Below are 23,929 nucleotides of genomic sequence, written 5' to 3'. Positions count from 1 at the left end.
TTAGAGCAAATTCATAATTAGCCAGCCAGGTAAGAAAGACTCTTTATTTACAAGTTCTTCCTACACACCATAACTCATCAATCACAGAGAAATGGAAACAAAGATTTTTTTAATATTTTTTTTTAAAGCCAAATGCTTCTTTTTAAAACTGATTGAAACAAACTGAATATCTCATTCAAATCATGAACTTACCATTGGGGCAGAAGAACACACTGTAGGTGTATTCTCTGGACAGTCCCTCTGGCTATAGAAAGACAGAAATCATGCATAAACCACAGGGCTTGGATTAGCAGGAACAGATCCCAGTTTGACTTGGAAAACACAGAAATTATAATTTATAAATTATATAAACAGTGGTTTATATCCTTTATAGAAAAGTGATGGCACTGTGTTCTGTTAGCTAGAGCAGTGCCAGAGACCCTCCCATTTTATCATATTTCTTAGATTAACAGGGCAAGCTTATCCCATAAAACATCCACTGCTTTTTCTCCTGAACAGCGTTGGAGATTCACCAGAGGAGCTCAAATGGGCTCTTTCTGTACAAGAACCACTAAAGCTGATTATTTCCAATCTGCTAACACACCGTGAATCACCTTGAGGACCTTTATAAACCTGCTCACGTTTGATTTCACCATTTGCCAAGCTTTTTTCCCTGAATTACCATAAATTGGTGTTTTCTCACCTCAATAATGACACTGCTGCGAACATAATCCACCCCCACAGGGCTCCTTTTGTCCAAGTAAGAGTCCTCTGAGTGTTTGCCATTCTTCAGGCTCTGCATCCCCTCCTGGCAGCAGTTGGTTCCACCATAGGCAAAAGCTTTTGCTAAGAAACAGAATGGAAAAGCAGCAGAGATTTTGAGATATAAAGATCTCTAGAAGTTAAAGAGACACAAACTAATTAGAAGCAGCTGATTAACAGCACACCAAGTGCTGTAATTACCTCTCTCATATTACCTTTATCCATATTTGAGTGATCACATCTAAAACTAGGCAACACTTGAACAGTCATGGGGCAACAGAGAAACTCTTCCCTAGTTTTTGGTGTTGCAGTTTTCACTGGGATTATTTGCACAGAATTTGTTGTTATTCTCTTGTTTAAAAATTTCCACTGATCTCTTCAGGGAAATGAAACAGGCCCAACCTTAATATCACAACAAAAAAACTGATGGCCAGAGAATGTCCTGCTGTTTGTTTGTACATTCTGTGCATCACAGGCAGGGGATACAATAAATACAAATTATTTTTATATTTATACAATACAAAAATAATAACAGAATTATTATCATATAATAATAAATGAGGTTGGAAAGCCAAGCTGGCAGCAAGCGGAATGAATGAACTGGGGCAATAGGGAAATAAGAATTTTCTCCTGAGAGAGGAAGAAGAAAAAACACTTTGTAAAACCCTTCTAGAAGCTGTTTGGAGTTGTGAGTACCAGTGATGTTGCTCAGGCCCAGCTCATTGAAGGCCAGGACGATGGAGGTGGGCTTGGCTTCCCCAGGGGCCACACACTTCTTCCTGGTCAGGTGGTGCTTCCCAGGGTGCCCAACAAACTTTATGCCTTTTGGGACAGAAATCTTCACGTGGACCTGTGAAAATTTTAGGAATGTCATTTATTGGAAATATCAGCCACAAAGCCAAAGTGATCTATGTGAACGATGGGAAACCCACAGCGTTCTTCATAAAAATCACAGAATTATTCCTTCTTCAAAGTTTCTAGCCATGGATTTAACTGAGAGCAGTACTTTCAGCTCAGCAGTTCTACAAGTACCTCTGGAGCTGGGCAGATGGGGAGTGTGAGAAGAAAACACCAAGGGAGATGGAATTTCTTGGGGGAAAAAAAAATCCTTCAAAATTTACTATTTTTGACAGCTTTTTGATTATGAAGGAAATTCTTTTTGGTTCAGCATGAGATTCCAAACTGGGGAATGTCTTTCCAAATGTCTTTTCCCTGCCTTTTTCAACATTTGCTTTTCTGAAGCGCTGCAAGACGCTTCACCCTACCACGGGCGTTCCAAACAAAAACCAAACCAAGCGATCACATTTATTTGAGTTGAAAAAAAAAACCAACAAAACCCCAATATTTATCTCCTCAAAGCATCTCTGCTGAGCCTACCCCCCTGTCAGCCTGCCACCTCATCCCCCGTGACAGGCAGATCACCCAGCAGGCGTGAGCTTTACCTCCGCGCACAGGGGCAGGTAGTTGTAGACAGTGAGGGGGATCTTGGTCTGCTCTCCCCGGATGACGTGGTAGGGCAGGGTGAAGTCGATGAAGAAGGGTTTGAATGTTTTCAGCTCTGTCTGGCTGGCGATGCCCAGCCCCTTCTCCTCAGACAGAGCCACGGCCTCCGTGATCCACGTGGTGATGGAGTCGGGCACCTCCACCTGCAGCTGGGCTTCCCCTGAGCTGCTGCTGCCAAACAGCACATGAATTAAACCATTTTGGAGAGGAAGAGCAGATTTGTCTTTACAAACAAGCTGTGGGTCTGCTGGTAACAAAATTATTTTTGAGAGGAATAGCAGATTTGTCTTTACAAACAAGCTGTGGGTGTGCTGGTAGATAAACCCAGCACTGGGAGAGAAAAGGAACAATGGGAAGGATTCCACTGATTGATGAATGGAAAAAGATATTTGCTTTTATGAATAAAGTTCAGGTTTGCTGATAAATGAAATTAGACATTGAAAGATGAAAGAAATAATGGGGAAGAAAAAACCCTAAATTCCATAAGAACTAAAAGTTTAAAAGGAGGGTTTTACATTAGAGGGGAATCTTTGGTATCAGGGGTTCTGGGAAGTCTGAACCTCTCAAGTACCTCAGAAATGGGGAAAGAGAGAAGGGAAATCAGGATAAAATAGAGGCTGCATCCTCCAAAAAATGGAGAGACCCTAGGGGAATGCTCCGTGGCCTCTCCCTTTATTCAAATAAAGTCAAAGGACTCCTCTGCCTCCTTTTTGGACATAAACCTCTGATGTTTGTGGATTAATTTTCCTAACATTTTTAATGATGCCCCCAAGCATTTTGGGGAATTCCCTCCAGATGTAGATTTATCAGATAGCATTGTCTGCTTTGAGCTTTACAAAAGGCTCTGTGCTTTCTACCAGTTTTGAGACCTGCAAATATTTAATTTCTAATATTTATAAGCAGCAGAAAAGCAAATAGTTACACATGCAAAAGACAAATTCTTCCTGGATTAAAAACTTCCTTTTCAGCCTCATTTCCAAGAGGCAAATGTCTGCATGAAGTTAAAAAAATCTCAACAAAACTCTGAAACAAACCCTAACATCTAAAAAGAAAGACAAGAAATAATCCCAGACCAAAGTCCTGGATAAAAACAGTTCAACAAAAATTGATTTAATAGCTAGTGAAATAAAAGTGGGTTTTGTTGGAACTCATTGTCCCTGTGTCCATTGCCACACTGCACACTCTGCTTGAATGCAAGGACAAATGAGAAACTTCCTAAACATCCAGTTCAGAAACTGCTTGTTTTGATTCAGAAACACTTTGGTTTGCTTGGTTTTGGAATGACTGACTTAGAAAATTTCCAAACCTATCATTTTCTTTCAATGAGGATTGAAATTAGTTATTAAAAATCAAATCTCTGAGTATTTAGCTTTCCTGTGCATAGAACAAAGGGATATCATAAACCTGGTATCCTCTTCCATGCTTTAGAATAACAGAAATTCAGTTTTGTTCTGCAGACTTTGCTATTTCCCTCCTGAAAAGCAGCTCTGGCCCTGCCTGGAACAGAAAACACTTCCTCTAACACAAGGACAAAAGCTGTTTCGTGGCTCAGCTGGCAGGATGATTGCTGCAGTTGTGAGTACACCCCAAGGTTGTTTCCTCACAAGTTCTTATTTATTCCCCAGAGCTTGACACACATGCTGCCAGCTTTGGGGGCATGGAAAATGAGAATGGGAGGTGTCCAGAAGAAGTGTCCAGCATGACATGCTGTCCTCATGAGGTGCCTGGTGCACACCCAGAGCTGCACTGCCACTGCTTCTCAGACCTGCTCACGCTTGAGGCACCAGTGAAGCACCTTGGCTTTGCTTTGCTCCTCCCAATAAATGAATTCCCAGTGAGCCTGAAGCTCCTGTCAGGGGCCAGGCAGCTCATCAGGGACTCGTCTCTGGGTTTGTATTACAAAGGGAAAGGATTAAAACAATAAAAAGTGGAGATCACTGTGCTTTTTATAAGTTCAGTCAGACTCCGTGCACTGGCTGGTGAATGTGGCTCCCCCAGCTCAAACTCCAGAGGGAAAAGCCTTGGGAAATGCACTTGAATCATAGAAACGTGGAATGGTTTGGGTGGGAAGGGATCTTAGAGCCCATCCAGTGCCACCCCTGCCATGGCAGGGACACCTCCCACTGTCCCAGGTCACTCCCAGCCCTGCCCAGCCTGGCCTTGGGCACTGCCAGGGATCCAGGGGCAGCCACAGCTGCTCTGGGCACCCTGTGCCAGGGCTTCATGGAAAGATTTCTTCCCAATATCCAACCTAAACCTACTTAAAGGCTGAAGATCTTTTACCTCCTCTTCAGCAGAGCCCGAGGTGCCCACCCTGCCCGCAGCCCAGCGCTGCCCTGATGCTCAGCCCCGAGGAGCAGGCAGGAGCAGTCCTGCCCCAGGGCTGGCACTATTCCAGCCTGTTTAACCGGACAATTTGTTGCAGCTGATGTTCTTTCCACTGGGATTTCAGCCCATAACCAGCATTAACATTATTTTCACACATGAGGGCACTTACTCTTCTGGGCACGGGGCCAAAGTACACACTCATTTCCAGCCATTAGACCCTCCAGCCAGGCTCTAGGAATTTTTAGAATTGGTTTGGGAAGTTGACATTAGGCTTTTGTTTCTTTTTTTTTAATTTTTCTTTTTTTAAGGATTGTACATTATAATTATAAATGGTAGAAGAAAAAAAAAATTCTTCCTGTTCAAGAGAGTGGAAATTAAGGAATGCTCCAAGTGAGTTGTTTCTAATGAAATGGAGAAAACGCAATCTGCAACTTTTTATTCCACACACTCCCACTTATAATTAACTGCCCTGGCTTGCTGAGGCCCAAACGGGCACTTCTGGAATTCTTTGTGTATTTCTACAAAGCATATTTCATGCTCAATTGAGCAGATTTGAATACACTTGCTCCAAGTTCCTGTCAAATTTAATTTACAATCATTTATTGAGGATGAAGTTTACTTGCAAACCTGGAGAAGCTTTTTAATAATTGCTTCAAATTATCCTAGATGTGCTGTTGTGGGATGGATTAGTTATATCTTTAATAATTTTTTTTTTTTAGTTCCAACTGTACCCAGAGGAAGCAGATTGAGATCTGGGGGAGATGTTCTTGCAGGAGATAACAGAGAAAGAAGGGCTCTGTGAAATTTGAAGAGCAATCACCAGAGAATCAATGTGGCACAGCTGGCAGGTCCAGCCTGAAGCAAGGGAACACACTTCAGGACCAGAGGAAATGCTTGAAAAGATTGAAGTGGTAATGAAGAAAAACAACAATAGGGGGAAAAATAATAATAAAAAAATTTAAAAATCAGAAAATGCCAGTGTAACTGATTAGATTTTAAAGAGCTCTGTTTACAACCTGTGGATGTAATTAATGCCAATACCTGACATTGAGGCAGTGCCAAATCCACGTCTCAGGGAAGAAGGTTCTTTTCCTCTTCTCTGCTCTGCTAGAACAAGAAATAAATCCTTGCAAATGGATTCTTTTAATAAGATATTTCCAGCAGTCAGTGATAAATCAGAGTTATCACCTGACTCTGGCTCACATGACCAAAACTCTGGCTGGTGCAGACTCATTAAGGAGTGAATAACACAAATTAAATTTGTTTGTGAAACAATCCCTTTGTGTGCACAGCCACTCTACAGGCAGAAGCAAGAATCCAAAAAACAGTACAAGTAAGTTAACCTTTGCAACCAGCAGAAATAATGGAATCTAAAATGAAATTGGTTTGTGATGCAAATTCTTTCACCAAATGGAATCAAGGGGAACAAATGCAGCACGTGACCTCCAGCAGCAGCTCCTGCAACCCCTCCCTTCTCCATCCCTGCTCTTGGAATTGTCCTGATTTCTAACATTTTAACAGTTTAAATCAGCTTTTTATACCTGTGATATTTCATCATCTATTTCTTAACTCAGCCCAGAAGTTCCTCTGCTAAGAGAGGCTCCCAGGAAGTTCAGGATGCAGAGGGAAGGCACCTCCTCATCACTTGTGGGACTTCACAGCCTTTCCTTCGTGCAGATCCTCATTCTGTTGATTTTGACCACCAGCTGAATGGTCCAAATCATGAGCAATGAGTGACTCTGCAAAAACAGCTCTAGCTTCTAGCCTCAATATTCCAAGAAATTCACAGTAAATTGCAAAGAAATATTCTTCAAAATTATAGTTTAGCACTCTTTGCATGTGTCACTTTTCCAGAATTAAATTCAATTTAACAAAGCAGCATCAGTTAATTTTTTTTTTTACATCTACCAAGCCATTGGGAGAATTTCCCCATCACTGCCTTGTCCAAACCTGGGGGCATGGAGGTGGAAAAAGCTGAGAATAGAGAAAAAAAACTATCCAGGAATATCACAGAAAATAGACATTAAACCCCGAAAGTTACCTTGGTGGTATTTTGGAATGCATGGTGGCCACCAAGGTGCCAGTGTGTGGCTGGAAGGCTGGGACAGCCTCATCTGTGTACATCCCTCCATTCTGCCTGTGGTTCAGGCTGACTATGTCAGTCATCACCACCAAGCCAGTTTCCTAGACAATGAAAAATCAACACCACAAAACAAAAACCAGCAAGGAAAAAAAAAGAAATAAATAAAAAGAATTAAAGAAAAAGAATTAAATGTGATTAATTCACTGATTTTTTTAATAGAATCCCCTTAATCCTATTTCAACATTTACAGGGGAAATCTCAATTGAATCTTGAGGATTTTTTAAAGCTTTGTGTAAAAATGACTGTTAATGTGAAGGTGCTTAGGCAGGGGCTTTATGAGGAAGCTCTTGTCTGTTTGGAAAATGCATTTAAATCAGTATCTAACATTAGTGGGCAAGTGGGACAGGTAAAAAAAAAATCTTATTTTTCCCCTAGAGCTTTTTACCCTTCCTAAAAGTTTCCAGTGTGCTCTGCTGCAGTGAGCAGGCAGCTCTCTCATCAGACATCACCATTCTGCACTGCCAGGGATGCCAAGCAAAATGAAAAATGTCCACGCAGGGAAAGCTCCCAGCTCTGTCCCCTAAATGCTGTTATTCAGAGAGACAGCAGCTGCCAGCAGCACTGGAGGATGAGCTTTGCTCTCTGCACACACCCCAATTCTTGCCCACCAGGTGTGCAGCCCCTGCACTCACACCAGCTCCCCAAAAATGAACATTTCCCAAGAGTTTGCAGCTCTCAGTAAGGACAAAAAAAGCTGCATCAGAGAAAAAAAAAACCTCAGACCCCAGGGGGGAGAAGCAGCAGCGGGCAAAAAATGAGGATTTAGGGTTTGTAATTAAGAGATTGAGGAATTGGGTGAATGTGTGAAAGCCTCTGGGGTTTCAGGCAACAGAATAAAACAATTTAGCTAAACCCAGAGGAAGGCCAAAGAATGAAGAGATGGATCTGTAGGAAGCAAGGATCATCATTATCAGCAGTTATGTGGATGAAAAAGGGAAAGAACAAAGATCAGAGCTGTGGCACTGGTTCTCCAGGCCAGTCTGCATTTCAGAGGAGCAAGAAGGAGAAGATGATGCAAAGAATATCTAAAATTTACAGCTCAGCCTTCTCCTTGTCTCAGGGAGCAGGGGTCACACCCTGCAGTGGTGTGGAAAGCAAAGAAGGGATGGGAGCAGAGCCTGAAAGGGTGAACTTCTCAAATAGATGAGGGAACACCCATTTTAAACAAAAGCAAAGCAAAAAGCTCATGGAAATAGCAGTTTTTTCTTAAGAGCTACAAATGACTGGTTTTCAGCTTAAAAGGTTACGCTGTTGGTATGCAAAGCAATGAAAAAATGAATTAGTGCATGAGTACATTTAAAAAGCCCAACTTGTTTTAAATGCCCAGCTTTCAATTTGATTCAAATGCACGGCACAGATCAAAGGAAATCACATTTTTACAATCTGGCCAGGTTTAACTATGGGAACACACCAATTAACTATAAATATATAGCATTTAGGGAGTAACCTGATCAAGGATATGAAGGTTTTTCACGCCGATGGCAACAGAAGCTGGGAGAACCAGGGCAGGAAAGAAGCTGAAATTATTTCCTTTGGAAAGTCCAAAAGGCTACAAGGAAAGATTCACATTCCACCTTCCCTCCCTGTTGGAGTAGCTGCAGAAGAGCTCTGCAAGCTCACCCCAGCCTGGAGGAACCTTCTGGTCTCTGATTCTCCAGAGCATCAGCATGAATTCCTTCACCCAGCAGGACAACTGCCCCTCCCAAGATTGAATTGGCCAAAATCAAACCATGTTTCTCAGATCTCTTCTCAAAAATCACTTTTCATCCTACCCAGCTCTGATGTGGGGGAAACCCCTGGCCTGTGGAGCTGAAAATGCCCCTGCAAACATGAAAGCAGGGAAGAGAGAAGGGAGGGTGGTTATGGAGCTGAAAATCACCCTACAAACATGAAAGCACCAAAAAGACTCTGCAGGGAGAAGGGAGGCTGGTTATGGGGCTGAAAATCCCCCTGCAAACATGAAAGCACAAGAGAGACACTGCAGAGAGAAAGGAGGGTGGTTATGGAGCTGAAAATCACCCTACAAACATGAAAGCACACAAGGGAGACTCTGCAGAGAAGGGAGGCTGGTTCTGGAATTGGAGACCCCCCTGCAAACATGAAAGCAGAGAAGAGAGAAGGGAGGCTGGTTATGGAGATGAAAATAACCCCACAAACATGGAAGCACAAGAGGGAAGGGAGGCTGGCTCTGGAATTGGAGACCCCCCTGCAAACATGGAAGCACAAGAGGGAAGGGAGGCTGGCTCTGGAATTGGAGACCCCCCTGCAAACATGGAAGCACAAGAGGGAAGGGAGGCTGGCTCTGGAATTGGAGACCCCTCTGCAAACATGGAAGCACAAGAGGGAAGGGAGGCTGGCTCTGGAATTGGAGACCCCCCTGCAAACATGGAAGCACAAGAGGGAAGGGAGGCTGGCTCTGGAATTGGAGACCCCCCTGCAAACATGGAAGCACAAGAGGGAAGGGAGGCTGGCTCTGGAATTGGAGACCCCCCTGCAAAGATGGAAGCACAAGAGGGAAGGGAGGCTGGCTCTTCCTACTGTGAAGGCGAAGCGAGCGTCCTTGGTGATGTCCCAGTGCCAGGGGAACACAGAGGACCGGCGGCGCCGACGGGAGGACATGCCAGGCCACCAGAAGTGCCCTTCTTCCTTTGGAGCTCCAAAAGCATCAGACACATCATACTCTGCAAGCTCCTGGAACACCTGCAGGGAAAGGGCACAGGCTGCTCTCCTTGGCTGCTTCCTCCAGCTGGGTGAGGATCACAGGGGTCAGGAGAGGACATCAGTGCTTGAAGCTCGCTCTACCTGGCTGGCTGTCAGCTGGAAGCCTGTCTTGAGCAGGTAGACACTCTTGTCCACTGTGGCCATGCAGACACAGCTTCCTTTTGCAGCCCTGACCTTGATGTTCACAACATCACCGGGCCTGGTCTCGTTGGCTGAGAGCGCCACGGCAACCTGGGGAGGGAAATCCCATTAAATGCCGTGATTGTCCCAAAAACCAAAGAGCAGTGAGACAGCAGCCCTTCCTCTTCACTACCTGGTTCTCAAAGGAGGAGGTGACAGTGAACTGCAGGCTGTCTGTGACCCCCTCTCCGTTCTCCCTGACGTAGTACACCAGGAGCCGACCCAGGGGAGCCATGGAGTGAACGACTGAGAACCTCAGGAAGGTCACACACACCTCAACCTCTGCTGCAGGAGTGCTGGGAGGTGCTGAAACAGGAATTGTGGAGAAAAAAAATAGCTTTATTTATCCCAGTCACTCCCTTCCTGCCCCCTCCTCATGCTGACAGGCACAGAACTCTCCATTCAGGACTTGCATTCTTCCCTTGCTCCTGCTGCACACCTTCTTGAGTTCAGAATAGTTCCCTTCTCCTCATCATTGTGAAAGGTAATTAGCACTCATAATTTAATGAACAGGATGGAGAAGGTGGGTAGGGAAGGACTACTCAGTGGTTTTCCAGCCCTGAGGTCAAGAAAACACACAGTTAACTTATCAAGCCATTGAAAATAAACAGAAAATATTATCTATTGCTGGATAATGCTGATGAGAGAAAAGGAATAAGCTTGAAAAAGGATTATGCAGTTTATAGAACAGAGAATCATCAGAGCTGTTAAACAGAATCACAGAATGGTTTAGGTTGAAGGGACCTTTAAAGATCCTCTGCTTCTGTGGACAAGGGTGTCTTTCACCAGACCAGGCTGCCCTAAGTCCCACAGAACCTGGCCCTGAACCCTCCCAGTGCCAGAGCAGCCACAAAGCCTCTGAGCAAACTATGAATGCAACAGCTCAGAACGAGCCTTCAGTGCAGAAAATCATCACAAATCCCAAATGACTGATTGCCAGCAGCTCGGTGGGTACCTGGAGGGAGGTTCCTGTGACTCTTTTCCCAACTCCCACAGTGGTTACCAGGACAGTCAGACTTTTCCTTTGGCAGCTGTTATATCCATCTTCCCAACCCCACCATTTTTCACCCTCCTGCTCCCCAAGTCCACCAGATTTTTGTGTTCCTGTTACTCCTTGTACAAACCAGGAGTCCCCCTTTCATTTCCCTTCCCCCTGTGGGCTGTGGGATCTCCTTGATCAGTCCATTTAATTTTCTCTTCCATCTAACATCCTCTCCTCAGTTTAAGCTCAACCAATTCAACCAGCTGCCCCAGCCCTGCCCTACACTTCCCTGCCACTCCACTCCAAGCAAATATTAGAGTTTCTTCACCTGAGAAAGACTTCAGAAAGACCAAAGAAAACTTTCCAAGGGTTAGCCCTCTCGGAGAACTTTTTTACATGCCTGAGGGCAATGAATTTCACTATTTTTCTTGCACAAAATTACCTATATTCTTCAAGGAGCATCACATTCACAAAAAGGGTGTGGAAAGGTTGTTTTTCACTGAAAACAGGGGCGAGTTGCATTTCTGGTGCTGGCTACCTGCTCCTGGGAAGCGTGTGAGGTCAGTGTTCTTCTCCAAGGGGGTGGTGGCTCTCTTGCTCCTCTGCTGGGTGACATTGCTGGGCTGCAGCCCCGAGAGGACAATGTTCCCTCGTGATGCCACCTCATAGTGGAGAGTGAAGTTGCAAGGACAGGTGGATTTCACTGCAATCCAGGCCTCCTCTCCCACCTGCAGGCAGGGACAGAAAAGCCAAAGATTTGCTCTGTTGGGAGATTTTTGGTGCCACAGCACAGGAACCTGCGTGGGTTCCAGGCCACAGGAGGTGAGAGCCCTCTCCTAACAAATGGCTGCATTGAAAATTGTATTTATTATTACATTAGCACTGTTCTCAGGGACCTTTTCCACACTAAAAAGGGGTCTGTGTTCAGCTCTCCACTCGCTGCAATCTACAGGAGAATGAGCTGGGGGTTGTATGCATTAATGGAACAATGAAGGAATCTCTGGAATCCTGGAAGTTAAGCCTTTTGGCACAGAGCAGCTGTCAGAATTGGTTGAATTTTAGAAATCCCTTCAGTAGCCCAGCCCAAAAAAGGAAAGAGTTGGGTTGGGGGTGGGAAGAGATATGTGTTTGATAGTCTTTGCAGTTTAATTGTGATTACATCCACGGGGCAAATACCAATTCAAACATCACCATGAAATGACTGGGAAGAGATCTGGGGGAAAATGCTGTCAAATCACACAAAGTCTTGGTAACAATTTGTAAGTTGGGCACTCAGGAAGGTGTCAAACAGAGAAATAAATGAGAAGAAATCTGCTTTATTTTTGGTTTGGGTAACTCATCTGATGCCTGCAATAGGCTCCAGAGCAGCACACCTGGGCACTGAAACTGCGCACCCAGAGGGGCTCAGTGAGTACTGAACAGCCCCAAAACAAAACCCCCCAAATTCCCAACAGAACGGACATCAGCCATGGGATTAATCACCCTGAGGAGCAGCAGGCTTTCCTAGGAACACAAACTCCTTCCTTCTGGGCTCTGAGGAGTGCCTGACACTTGTGGTCAGTAGGATTTCTTCAGCACCTTCCCCTCCTCACCCTCCTGCCATTTAAAGCAGAGCAGTTCCCAAATAAAACCATTCAGGCTTAGAAAATCCCCAAGAAATGTTCTGAAAAATCTCTTTTTTTTCAGCTCCAAGTGTTCTCCCTGCAGAATGCACACATGGCACCAACCAGAAGGGCAGAACTGGAGCACAAGGAGCTGCTGATGGTCAAACACAGTGAGAATGCCACAGAGTCCAAGAGGTGCCTCGTGACACCAAATATTTGAAGTATTAAGAATTCCCCAGTGCAAATGATGAAACAATTCATTAAAAAATGAATGTAGCTAATTGGAACACCCAGTAAGAGCTGGCAATACATGGGAATAGTTCCCACATCAGCTGGTCATCCAGCTCCAAGCTTTCCCACAGAAGAATTAGTTCTAATCAGGTTATAATAAGAACAATGTGTTCAGATTAGCAGTGTATAATCCCCTTTCCATACCTCAGGAAACTTGTAAAAGATTAATTAGCCATTAAACTTTCATGAAATGCAATGATAAAAAAAAAGCTCTTATTTGGATACAAAGAATCTGAAACCAACCTGACAGACCTGCTGATAACAAATCTCACTGTGTTTATGGCCAAAACCCACTTTTTTTTTTTTTTTTTTTTTTCCACAGAGCAATATGCAGACCTTCAGAACATTTTCTTGGGTAAGAAGAAACCCTGAACAGCTCTCAGAAAACATTATGCAACAGGAACCATGGTTAAATCAGATCTTTTCTCTAGGAGAGAAATCACAACAGCTTTTATAGGGCAGGACTACATTTTTAGAGAGGCTCCTACAAAACCTACCAAAGAAAACAAGACAATCATGTTCAGAGCTCAATAACTGGAAGACTGAACAGATCCAGCTGAGATTTAAACTGGAAGTTCCAGTGAGACTACACAGCCTTAATTTTGGTCTTTAGTAATTCAGCCACTCCCACTAACATCACTTCCAATCATTTTCAGCAAGCAATCCATGCCTGAGCATTACTGGAGGCACAGAACACACATTCAAACGTGAAATACTGAAGTTTTCCATGCCTACACCCACCCCTCTCTGAAGAGAAAGGGCTGGATTTGAGGTGCTGCACAGAGCACCCAGGGAGCTGTGCTTAGCACCTTGTGTACCCCACATTCCACAATTATTTGGTGGCTCCAGTGCAGCTCCTCCATCCTTTGTGGTGGAACAGCTCAAGATCCCAGAATCAGGAATGTCCAGAAATATTTAATTAGAACAACGTACTTTAAGCCAAGCAATGCAGAGGATTTAATTTGATTTCCATGCTGGAAAGTGAAGCCAACATACCTGGAAAGGTTTATCTGGTGCCTGGAGCTGGATGTGACACTTGCTGGGTGAGTACCAGCTGCTGATGGACAAATAGTTGGGCAGATACTGATCCCCAGAGGGTTTCCCATCAATTGCTGTCACTTTGGTCTTAAAAAAAAAAAAAAAACCAAAAAAAAGTTATATCAATGTTATGCAGAGAAAGCTTTTTTGTTCTTAATCTCTACTCTCCTCTCCCATTTTATATCTTTCACCTTTCACCTCTTGACATCTTTACTCCCCAAATATTGGACTCCTACTACCATTTTAAGGTGCATTTGGAGGAGCATCTTTTCATGGTGGTTATCAACATCAGTTCTCTTGGCAGCAAGAAACAACCCAGTGTTTGCTGTGTTGAAATCCAGAAGCTGAAGCTAAAAGGCACTGATTTCCTGTTTGTAGCACTGATTTATAAAGTGCAGGTTTGACAAGATTAGTTAGATGAAAGCCTGCTAATCCTGTAAGGAGCTTTTACCCACCTCCAGCCAGACATATTGGGCAGCTGTGGGGATGGAGGGGATTTCAAACTCCACCAGGCCGTTCCTTGAGACCAGTTCACTTGTGTAAACATTGTCCTTTGGTGTGAGCTCAGCTTTAATTCGGATGGTGACTCTGTCAGCTGGACTCCCATCAGGGTAAGTGACCTCTACCTGCACAGTGGGGCATTTATAGAACAATTAGCTTTAAATTGTCAGCAATTCCAGGTGGGGAAAGTCACTGGGGTCAAGTCAGTACAAAACCCCACTCTGAGACCCCAAAATCCACACTGGGACCCCAAACCCCACTCTGAGACCCCAAACCCCACACTGGGACCCCCCAAAACACCAAAGTAACCCCAAAAACCCCAAACTGGAACCCCCACAATTCACATGAAACCACCTGTCAGATAAACAATCTCCAAACCACATTCCAAAGCAGCAAAACACAGCAGAAGCAAATGAGAGAATTATTGTTATCCTTAAACAATAATTTCATTAAATCAGCCATATTAGCACCCAACTAGTACCCATTAGTACCCAACACCATTAAAAACAGGACTATTTTTAATCTCACCTTGCCTTTGTAAGGCAGCCCAGGTTTGAACTGTTTCCTGGTGTCCTTGGAGTACTTGATATCAATCAGCTGTTTCTGGACAGGTGTGGAGTCATCAAAGGTCACCTGCTTGCTGCCATCAGAGCTGATCACCGTGGCCCAGATGTTGACTGTGCCTCGGAAGTGCTCGGGGACATCTGCTGGCATCATGTCCCTGACACACACCTCGAACACGGCAGAGCCATCCATCTGGGGTGGGGCACACAGAGGGAGGGCTTTGCACACCCACACAGGGCACAGCAAACACATCTAAAGCACAGGCACCCGATGGGGGCTTGCAGCAGTGTTTTGGAAGGGTTAGGATTGGGGGAAAAGCAAGGGGGGAAAAGCAAAGGGGGAAAAGCAAGGGGGGTTTAATTTTCCTCCCTTAGCCATGGTCTGGACTAACTCTGTCACCTCAAGCTCCTGCTCTCCTCAGCCCCATATGCTCTTAAAACTTCTTCTTATCCCACCAAATCCCAGAATATCCTGAGCTGGAAGGGACCCACAAAGATCATCAGTCCAGAAGGGGGGTTTAATTTTCCTCCCTTAGACATGGTCTGGACTAACTCTGTCACCTCGAGCTCCTGCTCTCCCCAGCCCCATATGCTCTTAAAACTATGCCAACAAATTCTTATCCCACCAAATCCCAGAATATCCTGAGCTGGAAGGGACCCACAAAGATCATCAGTCCAGCCCCTGTCCCTGCACAGACATCCCAACAATCCCACCCTGAGCATCCCTGAGAGCTCCTGGAGCTCTGGCAGCCTTGGGAGCATTCCCTGGAGAGCCTGGGCAGTGCCCAGCACCCTATGGGAAAAGAGCTTCCTCCTAATATCTAAAATCATAATCACACTATGCAAAAATAAGCAATATTTTTATTATGCTGGCCCCAGTTATAATATTTACTCCTTCATTTTCTGATCTCCCATCAGCAACAAAACAGAGCTGCGGGATAAATGTTAAAGAAGACAGATCAGGCTGACAGATCAGACAGATTTCATCACAGGTGAGTCCATGGTCTCCCTCACCTGGGTGGTCTTGAGGACAGGATGTCCCACTTCATGTCTGTAGTACCCAACACCATTTATAGTCATATTGACAATTAGCTTTCCTGTCACTGGTTTGCCAAATGTGTATCTGAAATGCAAAGGAGATGATTAATAACTTCCAGCTGGTTTCTGTTCTTCTGGTTGTATAAAGACAATTACCATGTTACCTACACATCTAGAAAACATTACCACAGGAAGCTTTCCAGATTGTTATTTTTACTATGTTTTTGAAGGCTCTTACATCAGAAAGCTTCTGATGATGATAAGAAATCATCTGAAAAGTCTGCAGCAGGTGGGATCCAAGCTCCAGTGACTGCAGTACAACTCACAGCAGTGAAACTTGGTTTGGGACCTGTTCCTACCTGGCATGGACAGTTCCTTTTTCACACAGTGACAAGTCACGGATGTAGCGAGGGGGATCAATCAGCAGCTCAAACTTTGGCAACACTACAATGAAAAGAAATAAAACAGAATCTTTCCAAGCAGATCTCATTGCCCAGGCTTATAGCAAAAGTCCCCACAGCTCTGACAGGAGCTGGTTCTGATTTACCAGGGTAACACCCAGTAGAGGGTCAATCAATGTCTTAGGTTGGAAATGGGGGTGTGTATTCCATTTGCCATCTGTTAGAGGTGGGGCAGTTATCTCTGTTAATTGGGCAGTTTTCTTTATCTATTCCACACCCAATCCTTCCTCCAGGAGATCTCTTCTGTTCGTGGGCCATTAATTATTAATTATATTCTGTTCATGGCCAGTGAGTGTCCCTGCATGGCTGATCAAATTCCAGCATCCCATGGGGAGATGCTCTGCCCAGGGGAGGAGCCAAGCATTCCTACCTGGATACAATCTGAGATTTTGGGACCAGAACAGCCTTTCCACTGCATTTCCAGAGGAGCAGCCCTTTTCCCACTGCATTCCCAGAGGAAGAGCAGGCCTGGAGCTTCAGAGGAAAACTCCAGCCTTGTGCAGGATCCCTGCTCCAGCAGAACCACAGCTGGCACTGCAGGAGGGCTGAGCCACCGTGGGATGGGGCTGTGCCACCACCCTGACACACAGGGGTCAGGGCATGTTCTGACTCTGGCAGTGGTTTGTTTTCTTTTTTTTTTTTTTTTTTGGTACTATTGCATTTGTATTTTTAGTTTTCCGAGTACAGAACTGTTATTCCTGCTCCCATATCTTTGCCTGAGAGCCCCTTAATTTCAAAATTATAATAATTCAGAAGGAGGGGGGTTTACATTTTCCATTTCAGGGGAGGCTCCTGCCTTCCTCAGCAGACACCTGTCTGTCCAAACCAGGACAATCAACAACAGCAACAAACCAAAACCACCTTGGCAAGGTGACCTCAGCAAAGCTCCCAGTTAGCAGTGCCTGCATCCCTGAAATACATGGCTCTAAGGAATTTTTCCTCATGGCATTTTAAATGCAGTGTTTCATCTCAAGTGAAAGCATTTCACAGTGTTCTGTTCCTCCAAATGCACCTGGGTTAGGGTCAACTCACCATATTTCTGCACCTCAAAGGATTTGTTGTAAGTGTGCCCCTGCATCTCAGCAAAGATGAGCCATTCCCCAAACACTGGCTGATCAGACAGGGGAAAAGTCATATTGACAATGCCTGAAAAGGGAAACAACACTCTCTGAACTCTGCCACTCTCCAGCCCCTGCCAAGCCTTACTGAACAGACTCAGTGGAAGCAGAAGCAAAGGCAAATCACACTATACAGAGGAAAAAAATTAATAATCTGGAATTTACCACAACAAAATGGCTTCAGGTTCTTCCATTCTATCATCCGAGAGCCCCGAGGATCCTGCAGGGAGGTGAGAAAATGAGCATCACTCATGCATTTAACTCAGTTTGCAACAAAGAACTTCCTTTTGCAATACACACACCTCACTGACAGCTCAAATGTAAACAATACCTGTCAAAACTGTCCCAAAAATACCTTACACCAGGGGTATTTGTTTTCTGGAGTTATTTAAGAGCTCTGCTCCTGTAAGCAATGCACACAAATAAATGCTGTCAAGCAGATCTTTCCCCTGCCTTAAGACACCAGTCCTGGATGGGATGAACTGACCTCATTCCTAAAGGGAGATGTACAAGCAGAAAGACAAATTCTGGATGAAAAAAACCCAGATGAAATGAATCCTGCTGGTTTTGTCAGCATTAAATCTTCAAAAAGAGTGAATCTTTCTGCTTTCTGACAGGTAAAACATTAAAAAACAACAAAAAGAACCCCCCAAAACAAAACAACCAACAAAAACCCACAAAAAACAAACCAACCAACCAACAACAACAAAAAAAATAACCTCCCACCAAACAAAAAAAAACCAATTAAACAAAAAAACAACCCCCCAAAAATCCCCTAACACAGAGGGAACCTGTCATTCACCTCATAAGGAAGAAGACAGGAGAACCCCTTCCTTTCCATGAATTTCTACTCTCCTCTATCCCTGTTTGGGTGCAGGGATGAGGGTGCCCTGCTCTGCCAGCCCAGCACATGAAGGATTGGAGTGGGGGACATTGAAAAGCAGGGAGAGGGAGTGGGGCTGTCACAGTTATAAATCCCAGTGAATCAAGCCAATTCTTCTCAGGCTGAAAAATGGGAATGAACTTCTGAAACTGAAGTAGAAAACAAGGATATTTGCTGGTGATAGCAAAAAAACAAAGCACAGAGATCACATAGAGACACAGGGATAGAAAATTGCATTGGTTAGTGGTGGGAATGGCCACAATGAACAGAAAAAGCACAAATTTGTTCCTTTAAATGCTACACAAACCTTGTACCTCTACAGGACATGTGCTAGATGGGCACACAGATACTCACCACCACATAAGCTTCAATCTGAAAGAAAGAAGAAAAAAAGGCTTTATGAAACAACTTTTCTGGTTTTTTTTGTGTTGAGTCAACATAAGCAAGGTGTCAGACCCAAAGGGACAGAGTTTGAACATCTTTGCTAAGAGTAAGCCTGCTAAACCCACATTTAATTCAGAGATCTATCTGGAAAAGTGATAATTTACATATCTGTGCACTCCCTAAATAAGGTGCAAGTCTCTGAAAAATTCTTGTCTCTGATCTGGCAGATCTGCCTCTTATTTGCCAGCACTCCAAAAGTCTGTATTCTCCTCCAATAGGAATATGACCAAGTGAAAAAAGCTGAATTACAAATAAAACAAGCTGTCACCAGCTATGCCCAAACAGCTTAAAAATCCAGTTCTGTTTCTGCATAAGTGTACATTTGAATAAAATGCAGGCTACCAAGTATTCCATCATATTGCACAGTGTGAAAGAAAACAGTTTTCTTTACCCTGTCATTGACTGGCCTCAGGTCAGAAGTCACCATGAAGAGATTTATCAACACTAAAAAAGGAAAAAAGGGAATTTATCAGTCACCAGAGCCGAGACAGAACAGAAGAGCTCATCTTAAAACTCCTCTTGAAAGCAGCCCTAGCATCTGGCAAATTGTCCAAGATGATTTTACCTTTCTGCTTGGGTTTGTAGACAGGTTTGTCAGTCTGGATGAACACTGAGGAGCCCTTGCTGTCGATGGTGACTGTGGTGTAGTTGTGGAAAATGTACCCTTCCTCTGCCAGGTGCCTGTTGCCCCAAACCTTCAGGTGTGCTTGTCCACGAAGCCCTGAAGGCACCTAAAACACACCAGGGGGTGAGGAACACACAGAAAAACCTCTGAGCTTTTGGGGAGTGTAACTGACACTGAAGTGAGCAAGAAGAGGCACCTGCTGCATTTTGGTGTAAATCTGTGTTAGCAGTGAAAGGAATATTAAGGACATACTAGGTTTTCTACAATATATAAACTTCAAAGGAGGTAAATTCATGCTGAAAGCATGGCAGGAAATTCTCTTCTGCCCTTTATCACTCAAGCAGACTGATGGTTGATCTGCACATGCAGCTCCCAGTACAGAAGTGGGGAAACCAACCCACAGCTCTGCCAACAGAGGGAAGAACCCCAAGGAGCAACACAAAAAAGTCCCCAAAACAAAAAGTGCATGCATGAACATGTTCAACCAGCTGCTCAGAGAAATAAGTACTTTAAAATTACTTCAGATTAAAAGCAGCAAAGTAAAAAATCTGATACCATTCCAGATGTAGATCACAACTGAATATTTTGTTCCACCACCCCCCTTTAACATCCCAAATTAAGTCCTAAGTTAAAAAACCCAACACTTTTAAGGGCTTGTTCTTCTAGTCCAGATCCATTTTGCCAACATTTGAAGTCATAACCCCCACACAGAATTCTGTACTGCCATTCTCATAAAATAACCCCAACACAGAAATTTATGCGGAGCCACGAGCCACGGATTTTCTTTAGTGGTGTAAAGGTGAGCTGTGATGAGTTGGGCTTTGTTGTTTTCACTCTCCACTTCTCCTCTGGTGGAGGCTGTCTCCTCCTCAGTGGGTGCCCCAGAATGTGGCATTTATTTGTGCCAGAGAGCAATGCTTGACGTGGCTGAAGAAAGTTCCTTACATGGTCACCAAAACCATCTTAAAATAATTGACACTCACCTTCAACTTAATTGTTCCTTTTTCTAAAATATAAGAGAGAGAGAGCAAGAATTATTCTCAAGGTAAGGCACCATGATTTTAGATCTTTGCAGTTGAGTGAAGGAGGACCCCACACCAGAGAGCTGCTCCCTTTGTTGTGATTTCACCTGAAGTAATTTTCCTGCACTGTGTAAAACAGTTTTCAGGGTAAGTCAGACCCAGTAGAGCTCCCCAAAATAAACCTGGTCCACTTTTATTGACAGCTTTTTCCCAAAGTTCTCTGTGGTTGGAGAGCACCCCCAAGGCTGAGGCTCCAGCACAGGGCAGCCTGTGTCTCCTGATTTGCTTTGCTCTAAAAAGGACCTGGCCTCTTTTGGGACTGAAACAATTCTCAAAACAAACACTCATGGGATCTGTTTGGATTGCTGCATACAGCCGTACCTAGCAGTTCTGTGGAGCATTTGCTGTCCACATGTGACAGCATCACTCCCTTTGAATTGCTTTGCAATTGTCAGCCACTTTCAAAGACATCAAGGGGAGGACACAACCAGAGACAATCTGTTCCAAGAAATGGAATGGCTTTCATAAAACTCCCAGTTTTGACATACAGAAGGGTTAAAACACGAGGGTTAAAGAGCCTGATTGCCTTGACTACACTCCAGCTTCCACCACTACTGACAGTGGTACCACAGGGCTACTGGACTTCACTTTCACCAGTGTAAATTCACCCAGTGTTAAGTTGGATGTTATCAGATCACATTGCTTTTACTCACAGGACAGAGGTATCTGGCTTGGATTTTAAAGACTTGTCCAACTATACAAACATTACCACCTCTCTCAGCAACACCCAGTCCTAAAGATGGGGACTGTGTTCCCAGCACTCATTTTGGAGAGAAGAAATTGATGATGATGTAGGTTTTCTTTTGTCTTTAAAATAAACTTATCTTTTTTCTTATATAGCCCCTCACTGATAAATATTCAGGCATCAAAAGGAAATATAATCACTATAAAACTCTGTAATATCAGTTACATTGGGTCTCTGGTTGTCTTGGTGATCAAAGTGTTTGAGATTAAAACCACATTAGCACAATCAACTGAGAAGGTGCAGCAGCATCAGTTAGTTTGATTCCATTATCACCTAAAGCAATCCTTTAGGAGATACCAGGGTGCTCCCAGAGCACCTCAGCTCATCAGTCAGTTGTCAGAGCAGGAGCTCACCCAGGACTGTTCCATGGCTCCGTGACACCGTCTCTCCTTTGACCACCAGCTGGATCTGCACCGTGGTCTCCTTGACAGAGTTGAAGATGGTCACACTTATGGCTTCCTCCACCCCAGAGCGGAAAACAGAAGGTGCTGCAATCAAGTAACCCCTGAGGAGCACAATTGGAAGTGGTCAGTCAAGACACAGCCACAAGAGTGTTACCTTCACTTGTGAGACACTTCTGTAGCAAAAGGAAAAGAACAAATACTCTGTGATGTATTTGCCCCTGTAGGGTCACATTTGTTGTCATCAGCAGTCTAAGCCTGTATCTAATATTTAAATAAAATCTAATGTATAATTATCTAAGCCTGTATCTAATGTATAAATACAATCTAATGTATAATTATCTAAGCCTGTATCTAATTGTATAAACGAACAAACAGAGCCTAAGTGGCTACAAATGACTTGCAAATCCTTAGGATTTAAATAAAACCAGTAATATATCCATGTTTGTTGCATCTATAATAATAAATTCATATTAAAGTGAATAAATGAATGAAACCCCATTCATTTATCTACTATATGTAACACACTAAATGTCCAAACAGTTAATCATAAGAGTTAAAGTTTATGAAGGAGTAAGGAGGTTCCTGAACCTCTCATAGAGCTTCATCACCAATGCTTTCTTTGAAACAATTATGATATTTTTAACTCAATCATATGGCTCCATTTTCATAGTTCAGCTTCACACAGGAGAAGTGAAGGGACTCAGAGGTGATTTTTGGAGCTTTCTAAATGTCAGGCTCGAGGCATGTAACACACCTGACCTTGCAGTTCATACAGAAGCAGCCCAGAAACTGCAGCTACAAAACTGAGCTCGAATTCCAGCTCTACTACCACATTCTTGTTCAAACAGTTAGATCCTGCAAGTTTACAAAAGGCATTATTTTAGGAGGCACTCAGAGAGCTTTAAAGCCACCCAAAACGACCTCCCATAGATGCTGCAATGTGAGAGTTTCTGAATGGAATCTGCACCACTCCTCTCTGAATGGCACCGTGCCATGAACTTGTCAGCTAAAAGCATTGCAGGCTCTGAGCTCTTTGATGCACTGGGCTGGAAGCAACACATTGATATTCTCTTCATGACACACCTTTCTGGGGTTTTTCCCTACCCAAAAGGATTTTTTTAAACGCTAGGCAATTCCTCAGATGCCTTTTCAAGCCAAATTTCTCAGCCCGTGCCTTTCTACAGTCCCCATGAGTCAGGTTGCTTTAGCTCATGATTAATTATCACTTTGGGATGAGGATGATGGTGTTTTACAGCCCCCAAGTAATCTTTTATCAAATTCCAAGCCCATGTTCCTCTCTCAGCAGGCCTCATTGCCATGGAGATCCCATTACCCCCAAAGGAAGTTCAGAACTCTGTGGCATTTGAGTTAAATTGCACGGGGTACTTGCAGATTCAAAACCTTATGGCTGCCAGGTCTGAAAATTCATCAGAATGGCAATAAATAACAATAAAAAGTTACTACTGAGCCTGCAAATCCTTGGTAAGAGAGATAGCTGATTTAGCTGCAGAGGGAGAAAGAGTACCAGCTGCATTCAGGATGAAATGATCAGATTTAAACTGTCATGAGCCCAGCACTGCAGTGCCATATGTGAAGCACATGTACTCACATTGTTCCGAATTGCTGAAACTCTTTCTGAATTATCAGTCCCTTGATACAACTATTTAAATCACTTAATAAGTGGCATTTGAAAATTAAATATTGAATTTGGCAATCAAAGAGTTAACTTGACAGGGACTGGACAGATCCTTTAAGCACGCTTAACTAACAGCTCTGTCAGGTTACACCAAAACTTGGCAGGACGTGAAATATTTTCTAGCAAGCAAGTGAGAATAAGTTCTGCATGGCACTCAGTTAATGCAGCTATTCACGATGCTGTCGGGCTATAATAAGCCAGGGATAACGAACAAAGCAAACCTTAATCAAAATTAACCTAAACATGCTGGAAAAGAGCTGCGGATTCAGTTCCTAACAGTCAGAGAACTTTCCCCGCACTTTCTCCTCGGCTGATCTTTCCCACAAAAAAAAAAAATAAAAAATCTTCACACGCTGCTCAGGAGCGCCCAGCGCTACCTTCAACCACCCGCAGCAGGCGGATTCCTTAAATAACTGCGGAGAAAAGCTCCGCTCCCGCAGCAGCCGGAGGCAGGTATCGCACGGGAGCTCTGTCCGGCCGTCCCCTCTCCCCGCGCTCCGCCCGCGACCCCTCCGGCCGCTCCGCGCGCTTTGTTCCGCGGCCGCTGAGCCCCCCCGGAGCCGTGGCCGGGCAGAGCCGCTTCTCCCCGCGCCGCCCTGCGCGGGGATGCTGCCGCGGGGTCCCCGGTACTTACTGGCGCTGGCGGGGCTGGGCAGCGCTCAGGCTGCAGAGGGCGAGCAGCAGCAGCAGCGCCCGGGCGCGGCGGGGCTCGCAGCCGGACATGGTGCCGGGGAGCCCGGGCCACGGCGCGGTGCGCGGGCAGCAGGAGCCTTTTGTTCCCGGCGAGCGCAGCCCGAGGCTCCGCCGCCCCGCGCCCGGGCTCGGCTCCCCGGTGCCT

At 44.5% G+C, this 23,929-nt stretch overlaps 1 protein-coding gene across 1 annotated transcript in view; it reads right to left on the bottom strand.

Moving 5' to 3' along the window:
* The window catches only part of CPAMD8 (C3 and PZP like alpha-2-macroglobulin domain containing 8), a 54,027-nt gene extending 30,144 nt beyond the window's left edge, over window positions 1-23,883 (bottom strand). Inside the window, exons 1-23 of the mRNA XM_041482621.1 lie at window positions 23,726-23,883; window positions 21,345-21,496; window positions 20,148-20,170; window positions 19,105-19,270; window positions 18,931-18,983; window positions 18,450-18,467; window positions 17,378-17,432; window positions 17,127-17,240; window positions 15,993-16,077; window positions 15,610-15,718; window positions 14,561-14,788; window positions 13,987-14,157; window positions 13,490-13,618; window positions 11,137-11,326; window positions 9,750-9,922; window positions 9,518-9,667; window positions 9,254-9,415; window positions 6,614-6,756; window positions 5,614-5,676; window positions 2,184-2,412; window positions 1,438-1,591; window positions 683-825; window positions 193-244 (exon numbers count right to left, since the gene is read on the bottom strand). Coding sequence (XP_041338555.1) covers window positions 193-244; window positions 683-825; window positions 1,438-1,591; window positions 2,184-2,412; window positions 5,614-5,676; window positions 6,614-6,756; window positions 9,254-9,415; window positions 9,518-9,667; window positions 9,750-9,922; window positions 11,137-11,326; window positions 13,490-13,618; window positions 13,987-14,157; window positions 14,561-14,788; window positions 15,610-15,718; window positions 15,993-16,077; window positions 17,127-17,240; window positions 17,378-17,432; window positions 18,450-18,467; window positions 18,931-18,983; window positions 19,105-19,270; window positions 20,148-20,170; window positions 21,345-21,496; window positions 23,726-23,814 — 2,851 coding nt within the window. The 5' untranslated portion in view covers window positions 23,815-23,883. The remainder of the gene's footprint in view (window positions 1-192; window positions 245-682; window positions 826-1,437; window positions 1,592-2,183; window positions 2,413-5,613; window positions 5,677-6,613; window positions 6,757-9,253; window positions 9,416-9,517; window positions 9,668-9,749; window positions 9,923-11,136; window positions 11,327-13,489; window positions 13,619-13,986; window positions 14,158-14,560; window positions 14,789-15,609; window positions 15,719-15,992; window positions 16,078-17,126; window positions 17,241-17,377; window positions 17,433-18,449; window positions 18,468-18,930; window positions 18,984-19,104; window positions 19,271-20,147; window positions 20,171-21,344; window positions 21,497-23,725) is intronic.
* Between the last annotated feature and the right edge of the window lie 46 nt (window positions 23,884-23,929).

Source organism: Pyrgilauda ruficollis, unplaced genomic scaffold (genome assembly GCF_017590135.1).
Source record: "Pyrgilauda ruficollis isolate IOZ18807 unplaced genomic scaffold, ASM1759013v1 scaffold115, whole genome shotgun sequence".
NCBI classification, from domain to species: domain Eukaryota; kingdom Metazoa; phylum Chordata; class Aves; order Passeriformes; family Passeridae; genus Pyrgilauda; species Pyrgilauda ruficollis.
Note: the sequence above shows the minus strand (reverse complement) of the source record. Positions and strands in the feature narration are given on the sequence as shown.